Below are 14850 nucleotides of genomic sequence, written 5' to 3' on the forward strand. Positions count from 1 at the left end.
CACGCACACGTCCAGAGTTCAGTTCAGCATTGCTTTCTGTAACGTCGTCTTTACGTAATAACAGTATCATCGCTCTACCGACTATCGCCGAGTTTTAGCCAGGGCCGATCAATACTAATCTATCAACCAGCAACTAGAAAAACCGGTGACGTTACACTCAGCCAGCAAATATCTACCGAAACATCAGCAAGAATGCTCCAGACGACTCTTAGGTGTACCGGACGCGGTGGCCGTACGGTTCTAGGCGCTACAGTCTGGAACCGCGCTACGGTCGCAGGTTCGTCTCCTGCCTCGGGCATGAGTGTGTGTGGTGTCCTTAGGTTTGTTAGGTTTAAGTAGTTGTAAGTTCTAGGGGACTGATGACCACAGAAGTTAAGTCCCATAGTGCTCAGAGCCATTTGAACCATTTTTCACAATCAGAATTGCTAATCATGAAAAAAGTAAAGGCGTGCATGGTATTTGATTCGGAGCCACAACAGCGCTAGATATACCAGGGCAGCCATTGCTGTCCCATATTAAAACTTCCAGCCCTTGCTCGAGTGATTTAACAATGTTACGATGAAATGGAATCTATACCAGGCCTCTACGGACATGCTACTAGAATACAATTGCTATCACAGCACGGCGACTCGTCATACGTGAACAATACCCCGCAACCTTCGAGCGGTAAACAATTCCTCCCTGCCGAGGGTATGGTATATGCTGCTATGGTATATGACCGTGCTCCCGTCGCGACACGGGCGCCTGGGAGGAATGCAGCCGCGAGAGCGTGCTCGGCGTCACCTCGAGGCGCGCGACAGGAGCCGTGTTCCAGTACGGGCACGCCGCGTGCGTGTGTGCCGCCTCTCGCGCTGCAGCGGCCACGCTCTGGCCGCACAGTACAGGGGGCCGCGGTGCCTTCAAGAGCGGCGCGGTGGGGGTAGGGGCGGCGGCGACACTCACACCGACACCGACGGCGGCGGCAGGACAAGGCGCGACAACGGGACGGTGCGCGCCGCGCCGGATAAATATACACGCGACAGCTCCACTGCTACAGGCCATCTCGCAGACATCGGTACCGGTGCAACGAACCTGCCGCGCTCGCCAACTTCGGCCTCCTGCTCGTCCCTCCGATGCTGCAGCCACCGGTTCCGTGAAAAACATGCGATAGTAACCACCAGCCTTGACGGGGGACGTAATGGCGTCTGTGGTGTGGCGTCACGTGTTGGTGCGTATTTGGAATGTAGGCGTAATAACCACACTGATTGTCGTAGTTACGACATGCTGGTCATGAAAAGTAAAATGTTAGCAGGAAACAAAAACTCCGTTTTGTCGAGAATTATAATACGCCGTCGGTTTACAGGTATTTTTTTCTTTGCGATATATACGTGTTCTTTTTTATTTCAGTGTTTATGCGACACTCGATTCAACTTATTTCTGACGAAAAGTTAAATTTCTTCTTGTGATGTCCGTTTCGATTTCGTTCTGATGCATACCTTACATGTAGTGGTAATTACGTATCGCTGTCTTTACTTGAGCTTTATAAATAAGTTTTATTTTGTAATATTTACTTCGACCAAAAAAAAACCTCTGTATTCTTTCCTTACTATTTTATTTAGCTTTCAACTTATGCCCACGAATATGACGCCGCAGACGACATGTTATTTACGTCAGTAGTAGAATTCTACTTCATTCGCCTCACCAGTCCCTAATCTATAGTGACCCCTTGTATCCATCCTAAATGAAAACACTGACATTTACATCAGTATCATATCTGCTTTTAACGCAGGCTAATCCACACACACACACACACACACACACACACACACACACACACACACACACATACGGCATTAACCGAGTGGTCTCAGCTGCTGTATTGTGCGGTGGGTCCCGGCCGAGTTTCGATTCATCCCTCGGGCATGGGTGTGTGTGTTTGTCCTTAGGATAATTTAGGTTAAGTAGTGAGTAAGCTTAGGGACTGATGACCGTGGCAGTTAAGTCCCATAAGATTTCACATCATTCATCCACACACACACACACACACACACACACACACACACACACACACACACACGCGCGCATACATCATAGAATCCAACATAGCCACCTACAAATAAACAGTTTGCACCCCCCCCCCCCCCCTTCCCACCCGTCAGATTGGGTTCAAGTCAATTTTTATGTCATTTATAGACATAATAAGTATGTTACCTGAGTGATTTCGTGGTTTAACGTAATATGCCTAAGTCTGAATACAGCCACTAACTAGTATATCAGCTACCACTCTTAATACATTCCCACAGCAACATCCTCTCAACCAGGATCCATTCAACATTATTTAAGTATACCGAACGTAGAACATACCCTAGTATATATAAATACGGTACGTACACATTAGACTGTGTCATAACTTGAAAGTATCCTTCTTAAACTTAATGGTTAATTATTCTGGCATTTGTTGCCAAATAAAACGTTTATGCATAAGTTACTCTCCTAATTGATCATTGATGTGATCTTGTGGTAAACAGAGCGGAGATTGAACAGACTAATCAGCTTAAAGGTTAAATCCTGGAATTATGTAAGTCTTCATTATACTTTAATGGAGGTACACTACGTGACCAAAAGCATCCGGACACCTGGCTGAAAATGACTTACAAGTTCGTGGCGTCCTCCACCGGTAATGCTGGAATTCAAAATGGTGTTAGCCCAACCTCAGCCTTGACGACAGCTTCCACTCTCGCGGGCAACGTTCAATCAGGTGATGGAAGGTTTCTTGAGGAATGGCTGCCCATTCTTCAGGCAGTGCTGCACTGGGGAGAGGTATCGATGTCGGTCGGAATTCCTGTGTGATGGTCTGGATAGATATCTGCCTATTATACATTACGACCTTCTTCAACTGTCGGCGGTCTCTGTCGGTCAACAGACGAGGTCAGCCTGTACGTATTTGTGCTGTACGTGTCCCTCCACGTTTCCACTTCCCTATCACATCAGAAGCAGTCGACCTAGGGATGTTTAGGAGTGTGGAAATCTCGCGTACAAACGAATCACACAAGCAGAAGTCGGCGTTCCAAAATATCCCAAAGATGTTCTATAGAATTCAGGTCAGGATTCTGTGCAGGCCACTCCATACAGGGATGTTATTGTCGTGTAACCGCTCCACCAAAGGGCGTGCGTTATCAACAGGTGCTCGATCGTGTTGAAAGATGCAATGGCCATCCCCGAATTGCTGTGGGAAACAAGAAGGTGCTTAAAACTTCAATGTAGACCTCCGATGTGATAGTGGCACGCAAAACAACAAGGGGTGTTAGCCCCTTCCATGAACAACACGACCACACCATAACATCACCGCCTCCGAATTTTAGTGTTGGCAGTATACACGCTGGCAGACAACATTCACTGGTCATTCGCCATACCCACACCCTACCATCTTGCCACCACATTACATACCGTGATTCGTCTCTCCACACAACGTTTTTCCACTTTTCAATCGTCCAATGTTTACGCTTCTTACAGCAAGCGAGGCGTCATTTGGCATTTACCGGCGTGATATGTGGCTTATGAGCAGTCGCTCGACCATGAAATCCAAGTTTTCTCATCTCTCGCGCAACTGTCATATTACTTGCAGAGGACCCTGATGCAGTTTGGAATTCCTGTGTGATGGTCTGGATAGATATCTGCCTATTACACATTACGACCTTCTTCAACTGTCGGCGGTCTCTGTCAGTCAACAGACGAGGTCAGCCTGTACGCATTTGTGCTGTACGTGTCCCTCCACGTTTCCACTTCCCTATCACATCAGAAGCAGTCGACCTAGGGATGTTTAGGAGTGTGGAAATCTCGCGTACAAACGAATGACACAAGATACACCCAATCACATGACCACGTTCGAAGTCCGTGAGTTTCGCGGAGCGCCCCATTCTGCTCTCTCAAGACGTCTACTGACTACTGAGGACGCTGATTTAGAGTAACGGGCAGTAGGTGGCAGCACAATGCACCTAATATGAAAAACGTATGTTTTTGGGTTTGTCCGGATACTTTTGATCACACAGTGTAAGTTATTCCTTGTATGGACAACCATTCCTCACAGTGTACAAGTAACTCTTGAAGAAGATGCTAATTTCGCTTGTCGTTATTGCCTCAAAAAGCATAGCCCAAGGCAAGTTAGGATCGAGTGTCGCACACATCTTTGAGGTTGCTAATGCCATCAAATGCTTGTATGGCACAAGCAAACGAAACTAGCAATTTCAACCTAGTGCAGTAACAAGCCATTTGAATCACATGAATAACAACATTCATCTCTGTCATAATCTCTGTCTCTCACCCCTCTCCCTCTCCCAACACCAACCCCCTACAAAAAATATCATCTTAGTACGATAATAATGTAAAATGCTGTATTTGACGTGTCATTACCGGCAGCAGTATTACTACCACACTGCATGTTTTTTGTTGCAATTGTTATTTCTTAATACCCCAGCTTTGATAAATTCAGCTAACAGAAAGCGTATGTAACGTGTAATTATTACTGTATAAGCAACATCACTGAAAAGTTTTAACGTTTTTATTACTCTTCATCCATGCAACCAAAAATCTACAAAATTTTGATCTTTGTACCACAAAAAAGGCCTTTGTCTGTCACTGCCAGACAGTGCCACTGGTTACCGAAAAGTCGTACATACAATACACTAAAGTGTTATTAAATGACATAAGTGAAGGAAGTACTCGTAATTCTCCGAAACTCGTCGAGGAATTGACTGGTTACAGTAAATTGTATTTTCAGTAGATCATACATGGTGTTTAAAAATTGTGTTCCATACGCTTAAACGCGATAATACTAGGGAAAACTAGAAAACAAATAAAGTGCAACTTACAACAGAGAAATTAATTTCCGTAATATTCACTAATAGTGACATTTGTCAACGATTAAATTTTAGAAACCTATAGCAGTACATAACCATTAAGGAAATTGTTAAGCCAGTACTAACTGAATTCCTCTGCATCGAAGCCAAGATCACCTTTTTTTTTAAATTCTTTCTGTAAACTACGTCGCTGAGTACAGAACTGACATGTAGGTGTAATTGAATAAACGCAATTTTCATTTTTTCCTAGGCATTTTGTTTCTACACCTGTTTATATGGAGCACGTTTCACTTACAGATTCTGACAATCTAATTTTATGTTATCATCTTTGCTACACGTGGCAAAATAAACTAACGAGTAATTTAGAGACACCAGCGTAGTATCGTGTAGCACTTGTCGCTGCTCCGACGGTGGCGACGCGTCATGCCATGAACTCCTCGAAACGCTGGAAAAATTGGCAGCTCTCCTCTCATTCCGTAGAATCGAGGGAGGTGACCTGATTGGCGACACAAGCACACTTGCGTTTGTGGACTGTTCCTCAAACCATTTAGACTCATGGAATGCATGAACGCTCTGTCTATATATCCTTTACCGTCAGTATCGCTTTTGGTTAATAACTACCACCACAGCATAAAAATATGCTTGTTATTTGCGTGTCATATGATTATAGCAATATGGTAGTGTTATTAATGCAGTGCCAACTGAACTGCTGAACATCAAAAGAACAAACAGATGTTCTCACTCGAGAGGTATGGTGTGTCAGGTTAGGTTTTCACACCTGTCGCATCACCTGCTTAGTAAAGATACCTAATTGTTCTCTTGTTATATAAGTGTGCAGGCTTTCGTGGCCGTTGTCACTGAAGTTAAAATCTTCGGGGTTATGTGGTGACACGACGAAAACAACTTCATGCATTCCACAATTTCTTAAATGGAATTCACCTCAAAATCAAATTCACCTTGGAGGTTGAGAGTGAGGTCGGTCTCCCGTTCCTAGATGTGTTGGTATACAGAAGATCTGATAACACTCTAGGTCACAGAGTGAACAGAAAATCGACTAACACCAACAGGTATTTAGATGCCACTTCGCACCACCGCCCAGCCCAGAAGCAAGCAGTACTCAACACTCTGTCTTCACGTGCCTTCCGTATCAGCAATAACGACAACTTGGGATCGAGGTTGAATTTTTTAAAGCGGACTTTGGAGGCAAATGCTTATGACAGTTATTCAATCGACAGGGCTTTTAGGCGGAATATCTATACCGCTAATAAGAATGACGAGGAACCGCCTTCTTACTCCGTCAGGTTACCGTTCGCTTGTGGGGTCACTGACCGCATAAGCAGAAATTTAAAGAAAAATGGTATTTAGACATCTTTCTTTACTCGAAACGAAACAAAAGACTTTTTCCGACGGACAAAGGATGCACCTGATTACCTCCACAATGCTGGCGTCTATCAAGTGTCATGTGGCTGCGGCAAAGAGTATATGGGCGACATGGGAAGAACTGTTAAAGAACGCGTTATGGAACACGAAAGGCACATGCGGCTAAAACAAAGTGCAAAATCGGCAGTAGCGGAACATCACGAGATCTGTGGCTCTGACATAGATTTTAATAACGTACGTGTACTGGCTAAAGAAACAACCATTTATAGAAGAAAGGTCCGAGAAGCGGTCGAAATTTCTAAGAATGAATCTAATTTCAACAGAGAGGACGGCTACAGGCTTCCGGCTTCGTGGCTCCCCGCCATCAAGGAAGTAAATACGAGGCCGCAGTATGTGAGCGGCATAAACAACGCGCTGCAAGTCACCTCGGCGGACACTAATATTTTGGGTAAACATTCCCACTCTCTGTCCGTTTAGAATCTAGCCACTGATGACGACCAACCAGTAGCGGTAGCAGGCATTTCAACCAATAACCCTTCTCCAGCATAAGTGTGGAATAGTGCCTTTCTATCCAATGACGATGGACCGCCAATGGTATCCATAGGAGATGAGCTACCAGAGCCCCTTCTTCTGCATCAGAGCGGGAATATTAGCCTATGACTATGGCAAACCAATGACAGCCATATGAATTTTAACCAATACTGTCACTTCTCCAGCACGAACGCCAGAAAACTCCACCTTTATAAGCGGACGCGACACTCATCTCTGACAGTATTCTAGCAGTACTGGACACCAAAAGATCCTGAGGAACATCCCAGCAGAGGGGTCAAAACGTCGAACATTTTAGAAGAAACATGACGATGCCTAATAACACAGAAGATTTTAACTTCAGTGTTCTCTTGTTGTTTATCAGTTCTGATGGGGCTGCATTAACCACGTTGCCATATTTGATATGAGTGATATGATACGTTAAATAATAAACGCTACTGGAAAATGGAAAGAGAACACCTTGACTCAAGTAAGGAAGGCATGCCATGCTTGCACGAGATGCAGCGAGAGAGCAGTTAATGCGATGGTCAGACGACTCAGAAAACTCGTTATCGGAAGTGGGATGTTTTCAGTTCCGCAGTAGTTGTTCACCTCCAGAGCCAGTAGCAGCCAGTATTCCGTGCGTTACAGAGCTACGTCTGTGTCTGGAATATCGTTAATATACCGCGACTGCATGGACGTGAACTATTTGTGCAACTGACCGAGTTTGACGTAATGCGTGTAGTAGGTTGGCGGGAGGCTGGGTGGTCACACCGCAGAACTGCATTACACGTGGAGCGGGGGTTTCCACAGTTCATCGATGATGTTGCCAGTGGTCAGCAGCAGGCTCATGGGACCGTCAGCCTGGGTCCGGACAGCGATGACGCACAGATGCATGCCAAAACAGTCGCATATTAAACAAAATGTCGTAACCGACTACAAATTAGGGACGCTGTTACTGGGGGGCGGGGGGGGGGGGGGGGGGGGGGGTAACAGAGAGGACCGTCCGCAACCGTCACGGTGAAGCAGGGCTACGATACGTTCATACCCCGACATCGTGCAACCTGTCCCCTCCGGTGTCGCAATAGGCGAGTATGGAAGAATGAATGGGGACTTGTCGTCTTCAGTGATCAGTCGCTTCTGCCTTGATGCCAACGATGATCACATGCGTCTGTTGCTTCGTGGAGGTGAACGCCAGCGTCTGGATTGTATACAACAGAGGTAAATAGGGCCAACAGCCAGCGTCTCGGGATGGTGAGCGATACCTTAGAACGGCCGTTCTCTTCTGGCGATCGTGGACGGAGCATCTAACTGTGCACTGTCCATCAAAAACATTATTGAACGCGTCGTGTTACGGTTCGCGCACCAACAAGGCGATGTGCTTTTCCAGCGTGGCAGTGCAAGTCCAGATACGAGATCCCACACCACCCAACTTGCTATGCGAGGTGTACTTCAACTATCCTGGCCAGCGCGATCTCCAGATCTGTCCCCCAATGAGAGTGTTTGAGACTGGACGAAACATCATCTTGTGCACTATTCAAGACCAGCAGGAAATCTTTCTTGGTTGAAGCACAGGATGGAAATCGTATGATAGGCCATTCCGTAAGACTATCTTCGTCACCTCAAAGATCCTCTCCATTGGAGAATCGCAGATTGCATTACTGCAAAAGGAGTATATACAGGTTACTATGCCGCACGGCCTCTGTACTGCACTTAGATGCGTGTAGCTCTGATGGTGCGATAATTTGTTGTATATATCGTCAAGAGTGTGCCAATACAATTTCCCTCTGCTGGGTGGCAAATTCATGGTGCTTTTTTTCATTTTTCAGTAGTGCACGCACATTTGTACTGGGACGATGCTTACTAACCAAAGCCAGTAGTGATAGTGAAGGACGTAGCCCGAGTACACGAACAGCAACCATAGCCCAGCTCATAGTCAGAAGGGAGTGAAAAAGTTATTCATGAACTACGCAATGCTACTAAGGGTACCAAAAATACAGCTTATGTTTCTTAAAGGACTCATTTAAGTCATGCATTTCATAAAATGCTTAACAACTGTTGGCAATCACCTTAAAAAATTAAAACATTTTGACTAAGTTAAGCTGTGATTAAGTGGTATATTATAGCGTTAAAAAAAAGGACGCACCTGATGAGGCAGCTAACTCTGTTTCCTTTGCCAGTCGGAGAGGATGTGAGAGTCCCCATTTAATCCCATTTCAACATCTAGCACTCGGTGATGATGATGATGATGATGATGATGAATGATGATGATGATGATGATGATGATGTTTGGTTTGTGGGGCGCTCAACTGCGCGGTCATCAGCGTCCGTACAAATTCCCACCCGTGCTCAGTCCAATGCTGCAACTTGCAGGAATGAAGATGAAATGAGGAGGAAAACACAAACACCCAGTCATCTCGAGGTAAGTGAAAATCCCTGACCCCGCCGGGAGTCCAACCCGTGCTCGGGAAGAGAGAACGCGCCGGCGAGACCACGAGCTCCCGGCGCTACCACTCGACATTCTCCCTGGAAACAGCCGTGATGGAGAGCGACGTGCACACCTCATTTGCTTTCCGAAATGTTTGGATTAAAAAAGGACGTAAGGAAACTATAAAGTGTTCTTCCCAACTGTTAAAACTGCACATTGAAGGAACAATTACCGAAATGAAGGTTTGTTACTGGGATTAAAATTCTGGGTGAAAGGATAAACGTCATAAGATACACTCATGGCGGTTATCCTCAGTCAAAGTCAGGAAGAGCTACAGGACATGTCGAAGGGCATGAACAGCCTACTGAACAAGGGATATGGAAGACGACAGTAATTGAGGAGTAGTAGAAATGCGACTAGCGTGAGAGCCGAAGTCAAGAAATTCTGCTAAATTGAAAGGAGACTGACGTATGATGGACAATGAAAGTGTTTGTAAGAAACATACAAACACTAACAAAGAGGGAATTCCTGGCCAAAATAAGTGTAGTAGCATCAAAGACAAGCGTTAATTTCCTCCTGTTTATCCGTCGTCCCAGCCAACTCTGCCAAAAAGAAAGTGTTCAGCATGTATGTAACGTTCGGAGTTAAGTGTTCCTATTAAGCTGTATTCCAGAAAAAGAAAGAAAGAAAAAAAATGTCCAACAGCAACTATAGCAAAATTCGCCGTCGCATTGCAAGGAGACTGACGTATGATGGACAATGAAAGTGTTTGTAAGAAACATACAAACACTAACAAAGAGGGAATTCCTGGCCAAAATAAGTGTAGTAGCATCAAAGACAAGCGTTAATTTCCTCCTGTTTATCCGTCGTCCCAGCCAACTCTGCCAAAAAGAAAGTGTTCAGCATGTATGTAACGTTCGGAGTTCAGTGTTCCTATTAAGCTGTATTCCAGAAAAAGAAAGAAAGAAAAAAATGTCCAACAGCAACTATAGCAAAATTCGCCGTCGCATGTGGGTAAAGAAGTCTTCCACGTACTACACAAGGCTGTTCAGGGTCCTTAAAGTACAGGCACTGTTTCTTTAACAGAACAATTTGAGTGAAAATTCCTTTCGTATCTCATACACACAATTTCAGTAGACTTATGTTCAATGATCAGTTGCACAGGTATACAAAGGCTCCTCGTTTTTTGGAAATTCCTGTACTTCATCTCCTTATACGACTCCTATAATTGATAACAGTTGACTCTGGTTAAAATTTAAGAAAATGTCCACGCCATCTGTTCCTCTGCCTGTGACTGTTCGCAGTAATAATGGCCAATGGAGATGGTCAAGAAAAACGTGGGTGGCGCAGACACAGGAGACGATCTCCTCTGGTGAATTGAGTTTCTTTCACATAGTGCATCACTAATTACTCAGTCACACGCATCACTCATGATGTGCATTTTGCTTGCTTGTTTCGTGGATTACCCTGGTGTCTGTTTGTCATGCTATTCACAATTTTGCACAACTGTGGGTTTACGTTCAATCGGCTTTCTTCTATTATCTGTTGTCTAATTATGTTGTACTACGCTCACTGGAATGCATTGTGTTCATGGGTACCAACCTTCGCCAGTCACATACCCTATCGTTATTGGATTCTACAGATGTGCTGTGGGTAAGGACAATGATCCGTACTCCTTTCTTTCTTTTTTTCTTTTTAAGAAAGTTTGGTCCCATAAGGAACCGTTGTGGGCACACCGACAGTAGACTATAAAGAATGGGAGACAGAGTAATCAGTCAAAATACCGTTAGTTTTTATTACTCTTTTTCTTATCTAGATTTCGGCTATAAATGCCATCTTCAGTTTGAGTTACTATCCAACGAATTCGTGGCAGTACATGTCACCTTACGATCATACTGGTGTACAGGCAGTCATCAGTGGTTGACTCGTTTGACGCGGCCCGTCAGGAATTCTTCTCCTTTACCAACATTTCCGTCTCAACTTGCAACCTACATCCTCAATTATTTGCTGGATGTATCTCAGTCTCTAACTTCCACTAGTACCATGGAAGTTAATCCGATATGTCTTAACAGATGTCCTACCATGCTGTCCCTTCTTCTTCACAGTGTTTTCCATGAACTACTTTCCTCGTCGATTCTGTGGAGAATCTCTTCATTCCTTACCCCATCTGTCCACCTAATTTTCAACATCCTCTCTAGCACCACATCTCAGCTGCATGTGTTCTATTCTGTTCCGATTTTCCCGCAGTCCATGTTTAGCTGCCATGCAGAGCTGTGCGCCAAACGTACATTCTCAAAAACTTTTTCGTCAAATTAACAGCTACTTTTGATACTAGATGCCTTCTCTTGGGCAGGAATGCCATTTTTGCAGTGCTAATCTGCTTTTTATATCTGCCTTGCTCCGTCCGTCGTTGGTTTTTTGGCTGCCTCGATAGCAGATTTCCTTAACTTCATCTACTTCGTGATCGCCAAGTTTCTCACTGTTTTCATTTCTGCTGTTTGTCATTGCTTTCGTGTTTCTTCGATCTGGCCTCAGTCCATATTCTGTACTCATTAGACTGTTCATTCCGTTCAATTTATCCCGTCGTTCTGCTTCATTTTCGCTGAGGCAGCAATATCATCAGCGAATCTTAACGCTGATATGTTTTCACCTTGAATTTCAATCCTAGTCTTGTGCCTGTCTTAATATTTCCGTATGACCAATTATTGTTCTTTCTTGTTTCTTGTGTGTACTGTATATTACCCGTCTTTCCCTATAGCTTATCCCTATTTTTCTCAGTACTACAAACATCTTGCACCGTTTTACACTGTCGAACGCTTTTTCCAGATTAACAACTCCTACGAGCTTTTCCTATGTTCAGTCTTGTTTTCATTATTAACGTCAGAACTGCCTGTCTGGTGCCTTAACATTTTCTAATGTCAAACTGATTGTTATCTAACAGATCATCAATTTACATTTCCATTCTTCTGAATATTATTATTGGCAGTAACTCCAATGCTTGAGCAGTTAAGCTGATAGTGTCTTAGCTAGACTCAATTGCAAGCAACTGAGTTCAAAATATGGAGTGCCAAATGGCGAAACAGAAACCTTTCCGGCATATTCTTCTGTATGAGTTCAGTAGAGGGGTGACAGTCGCGGAGGCAACCAGACATTTGCGCCGTGTATGCGTATAATGCAACTGGACAAAGCATGGAAAGAAAACTGTTATCTCGTTTTAAGCACTATCATTTTTACGTCAGTGACTCTCATCAGGAAGACTTTCGGGGTTTTATGAAGACCGTTTAAAGGCATTACTTCAGTGCGCTCGAGAACTGGCAAATATGATGAACTGTGATCATTCCTCATTTGCATGCAATGAGAATGGTTTAAAAATCGTGTGTATGAGTACCGCTTGCTCGCCAAAATTGCAAGAATCAGTGGGTGGTCATAAGTGCAACTCTGCTTGCCCGTCGTCAAATGTTGAAATGTGTGTGAAATCTTATGGGAGTTAGAATGAGATTTTCACTCTGCAGCGGAGTGTGCGCTGATATGAAACTTCCTGGCAGATTAAAACTGTGTGGCCGACCCAGACTCGAACTCGGGACCTTTGCCTTTCGCGGGCAAGTGCTCTACCAACTGAGCTACCGAAGCACGACTCACGCCCGGTACTCACAGCTTTACTTCTGCCAGTATCCGTCTCCTACCTTCCAAACTTTACAGAAGCTCTTCTGCGAGACATGCAGAACTAGCACTCCTGAAAGAAAGGATACTGTGGAGACATGGCTTAGCCACAGCCTGGGGGATGTTTCCAGAATGAGATTTTCACTCTGCAGCGGAGTGTGCGCTGATATGAAACTTCCTGGCAGATTAAAACTGTGTGCCCGACCGAGACTCGAACTCAGGACCTTTGCCTTTCGCGGGCAAGTGCTCTACCAACTGAGGAGTGCTAGTTCTGCATGTCTCGCAGAAGAGCTTCTGTAAAGTTTGGAAGGTAGGAGACGGATACTGGCAGAAGTAAAGCTGCGAGTACCGGGCGTGAGTCGTGCTTCGGTAGCTCAGTTGGTAGAGCACTTGCCCGCGAAAGACAAAGGTCACGAGTTCGAGTCTCGGTCGGGCACACAGTTTTAATCTGCCAGGAAGTTTCTTATGGGACTTAACTGCTACGGTCATCAGTCCCTAAGGTTACACAGTACTTAACCTAAATTATCCTAAGGACAAACACACACACACACACACCCATGCCCGAGGGAGGACTCGAACCTCCACCGGGACCAGCCAGACAGTCCATGACTGACGGCTAACCCTGCGCGGCGAACAATTGTGCATTGATAGTGAACACCATGGCCTCGCCCAGGTACCGTACACAAACACACGGTGGTCTGATATCTTCTGTCCAATAGCTGTTGAAACGGCGGACAGTCTGAAGTATGAGTCTTCTCGTCACCACTGACAGCTGTGTGCCAGCCAACCTAAAAGCGTCCGTTTCGTTCGGGTGACCCCGTATTTCGAGAGCAGTTAGATGCCCCCGATTACGTCTCAGGCTGATGGGACGAGGGGCGCAGCCCGGCGCGGCAGACACGGCTACCGTGTAGCCCGCGACCTTCGACAGCAGTCGGCGGCGGCGTAACACGGCGGCGGTGCACGGCCGGCAGCGGCGGCCGGCAGCGGCGGCCGTCCCTATCCCGGTGGCGGTCGTGCCGCGTCCGCGCCTGTTCGCTGTCGCCCGCGCGCACGACACTCATTTGTCTGCTGACGCCGCGTGCACAGCCTGCAGCGCACCCGCCGAGCTGACTCGGGCGCCGCAGTTTCCCCCGTGTTCCACTGCTCTCCCTGAATTGGGGTGAGCTCAAAGAAACGGAGACCGGGAAGCTCCCGGATGAAAAGCAGCGTGGGTCTCGTAAACACGGATACGAGTTACTAGATGTTTGTGTTGGAACAAAATCGAAAAGCGAATTCCGATTTCCAAAGATCCACCCAGAGAGGGGTAAGGAATGCCGACGATCGATACTTGAAATGTATGAATTAAAAATCCTATGACGAGAGCGCAAAAACATCTTTACTGACAACTAAACTACTGGCCGTTAAAACTGCTACGCCACTAAGGTGACCTGCTACAGACGTGAAATTTAACCGACAGGAAAAAGATGCCGTGATATGCAAATGATTGGCTTTTCAGATCATTCACACAAGGTTGGCGCCGGTGGCGACACATATAACGTGCTGACATGAGGAAAGTTGCCTATCGATTTCTCATGCACAAACAGCAGTTGAGCGACGTTGCCTGGTGAAACGTTGTTGTGATGCCTCGTGTAAGGAGGAGAAATGCGACTTTGATAAAGGTCGGATTGTAGCCTATCGCGATTGCGGTTTATCGAATCGCGACATTGCTGCTCGCTTTGGTCGAGATCCAAAGACTGTTAGCAGAATATGGAATCGGTGGGTTCAAGAGGGTAATACGGAACGCTGTGCTCGATCCCAACGGCCTCGTGTCACTAGCAGTCGAGATGACAGGCATCTTATCCGCATCGCTGTAACGCATCTGTGAGTCAACAGATGGGGACGTTCGCAAGACAACAACCATCTGCACGAACAGTTCGATGACGTTTGCAGCAGCATGGACTATCAGCTGGGAGACCATGGCTGCGGTTAACCTTGACGCTGCATCACATACAGGAGCGCCTGCGATGGTGTACTCAACGA

The 14850-nt window shown here is 45.7% G+C and overlaps 1 protein-coding gene across 1 annotated transcript in view; it reads left to right on the forward strand.

The window, feature by feature from the left end:
- The first annotated feature begins 753 nt into the window (after nt 1-753).
- Nucleotides 754-14850, forward strand: part of LOC126267846 (uncharacterized) — a 423758-nt gene continuing 409661 nt past the window's right edge. Inside the window, exon 1 of the mRNA XM_049973154.1 lies at nt 754-919. Coding sequence (XP_049829111.1) covers nt 754-919 — 166 coding nt within the window. The remainder of the gene's footprint in view (nt 920-14850) is intronic.

Source organism: Schistocerca gregaria, chromosome 4 (genome assembly GCF_023897955.1).
Source record: "Schistocerca gregaria isolate iqSchGreg1 chromosome 4, iqSchGreg1.2, whole genome shotgun sequence".
NCBI lineage: Eukaryota > Metazoa > Arthropoda > Insecta > Orthoptera > Acrididae > Schistocerca > Schistocerca gregaria.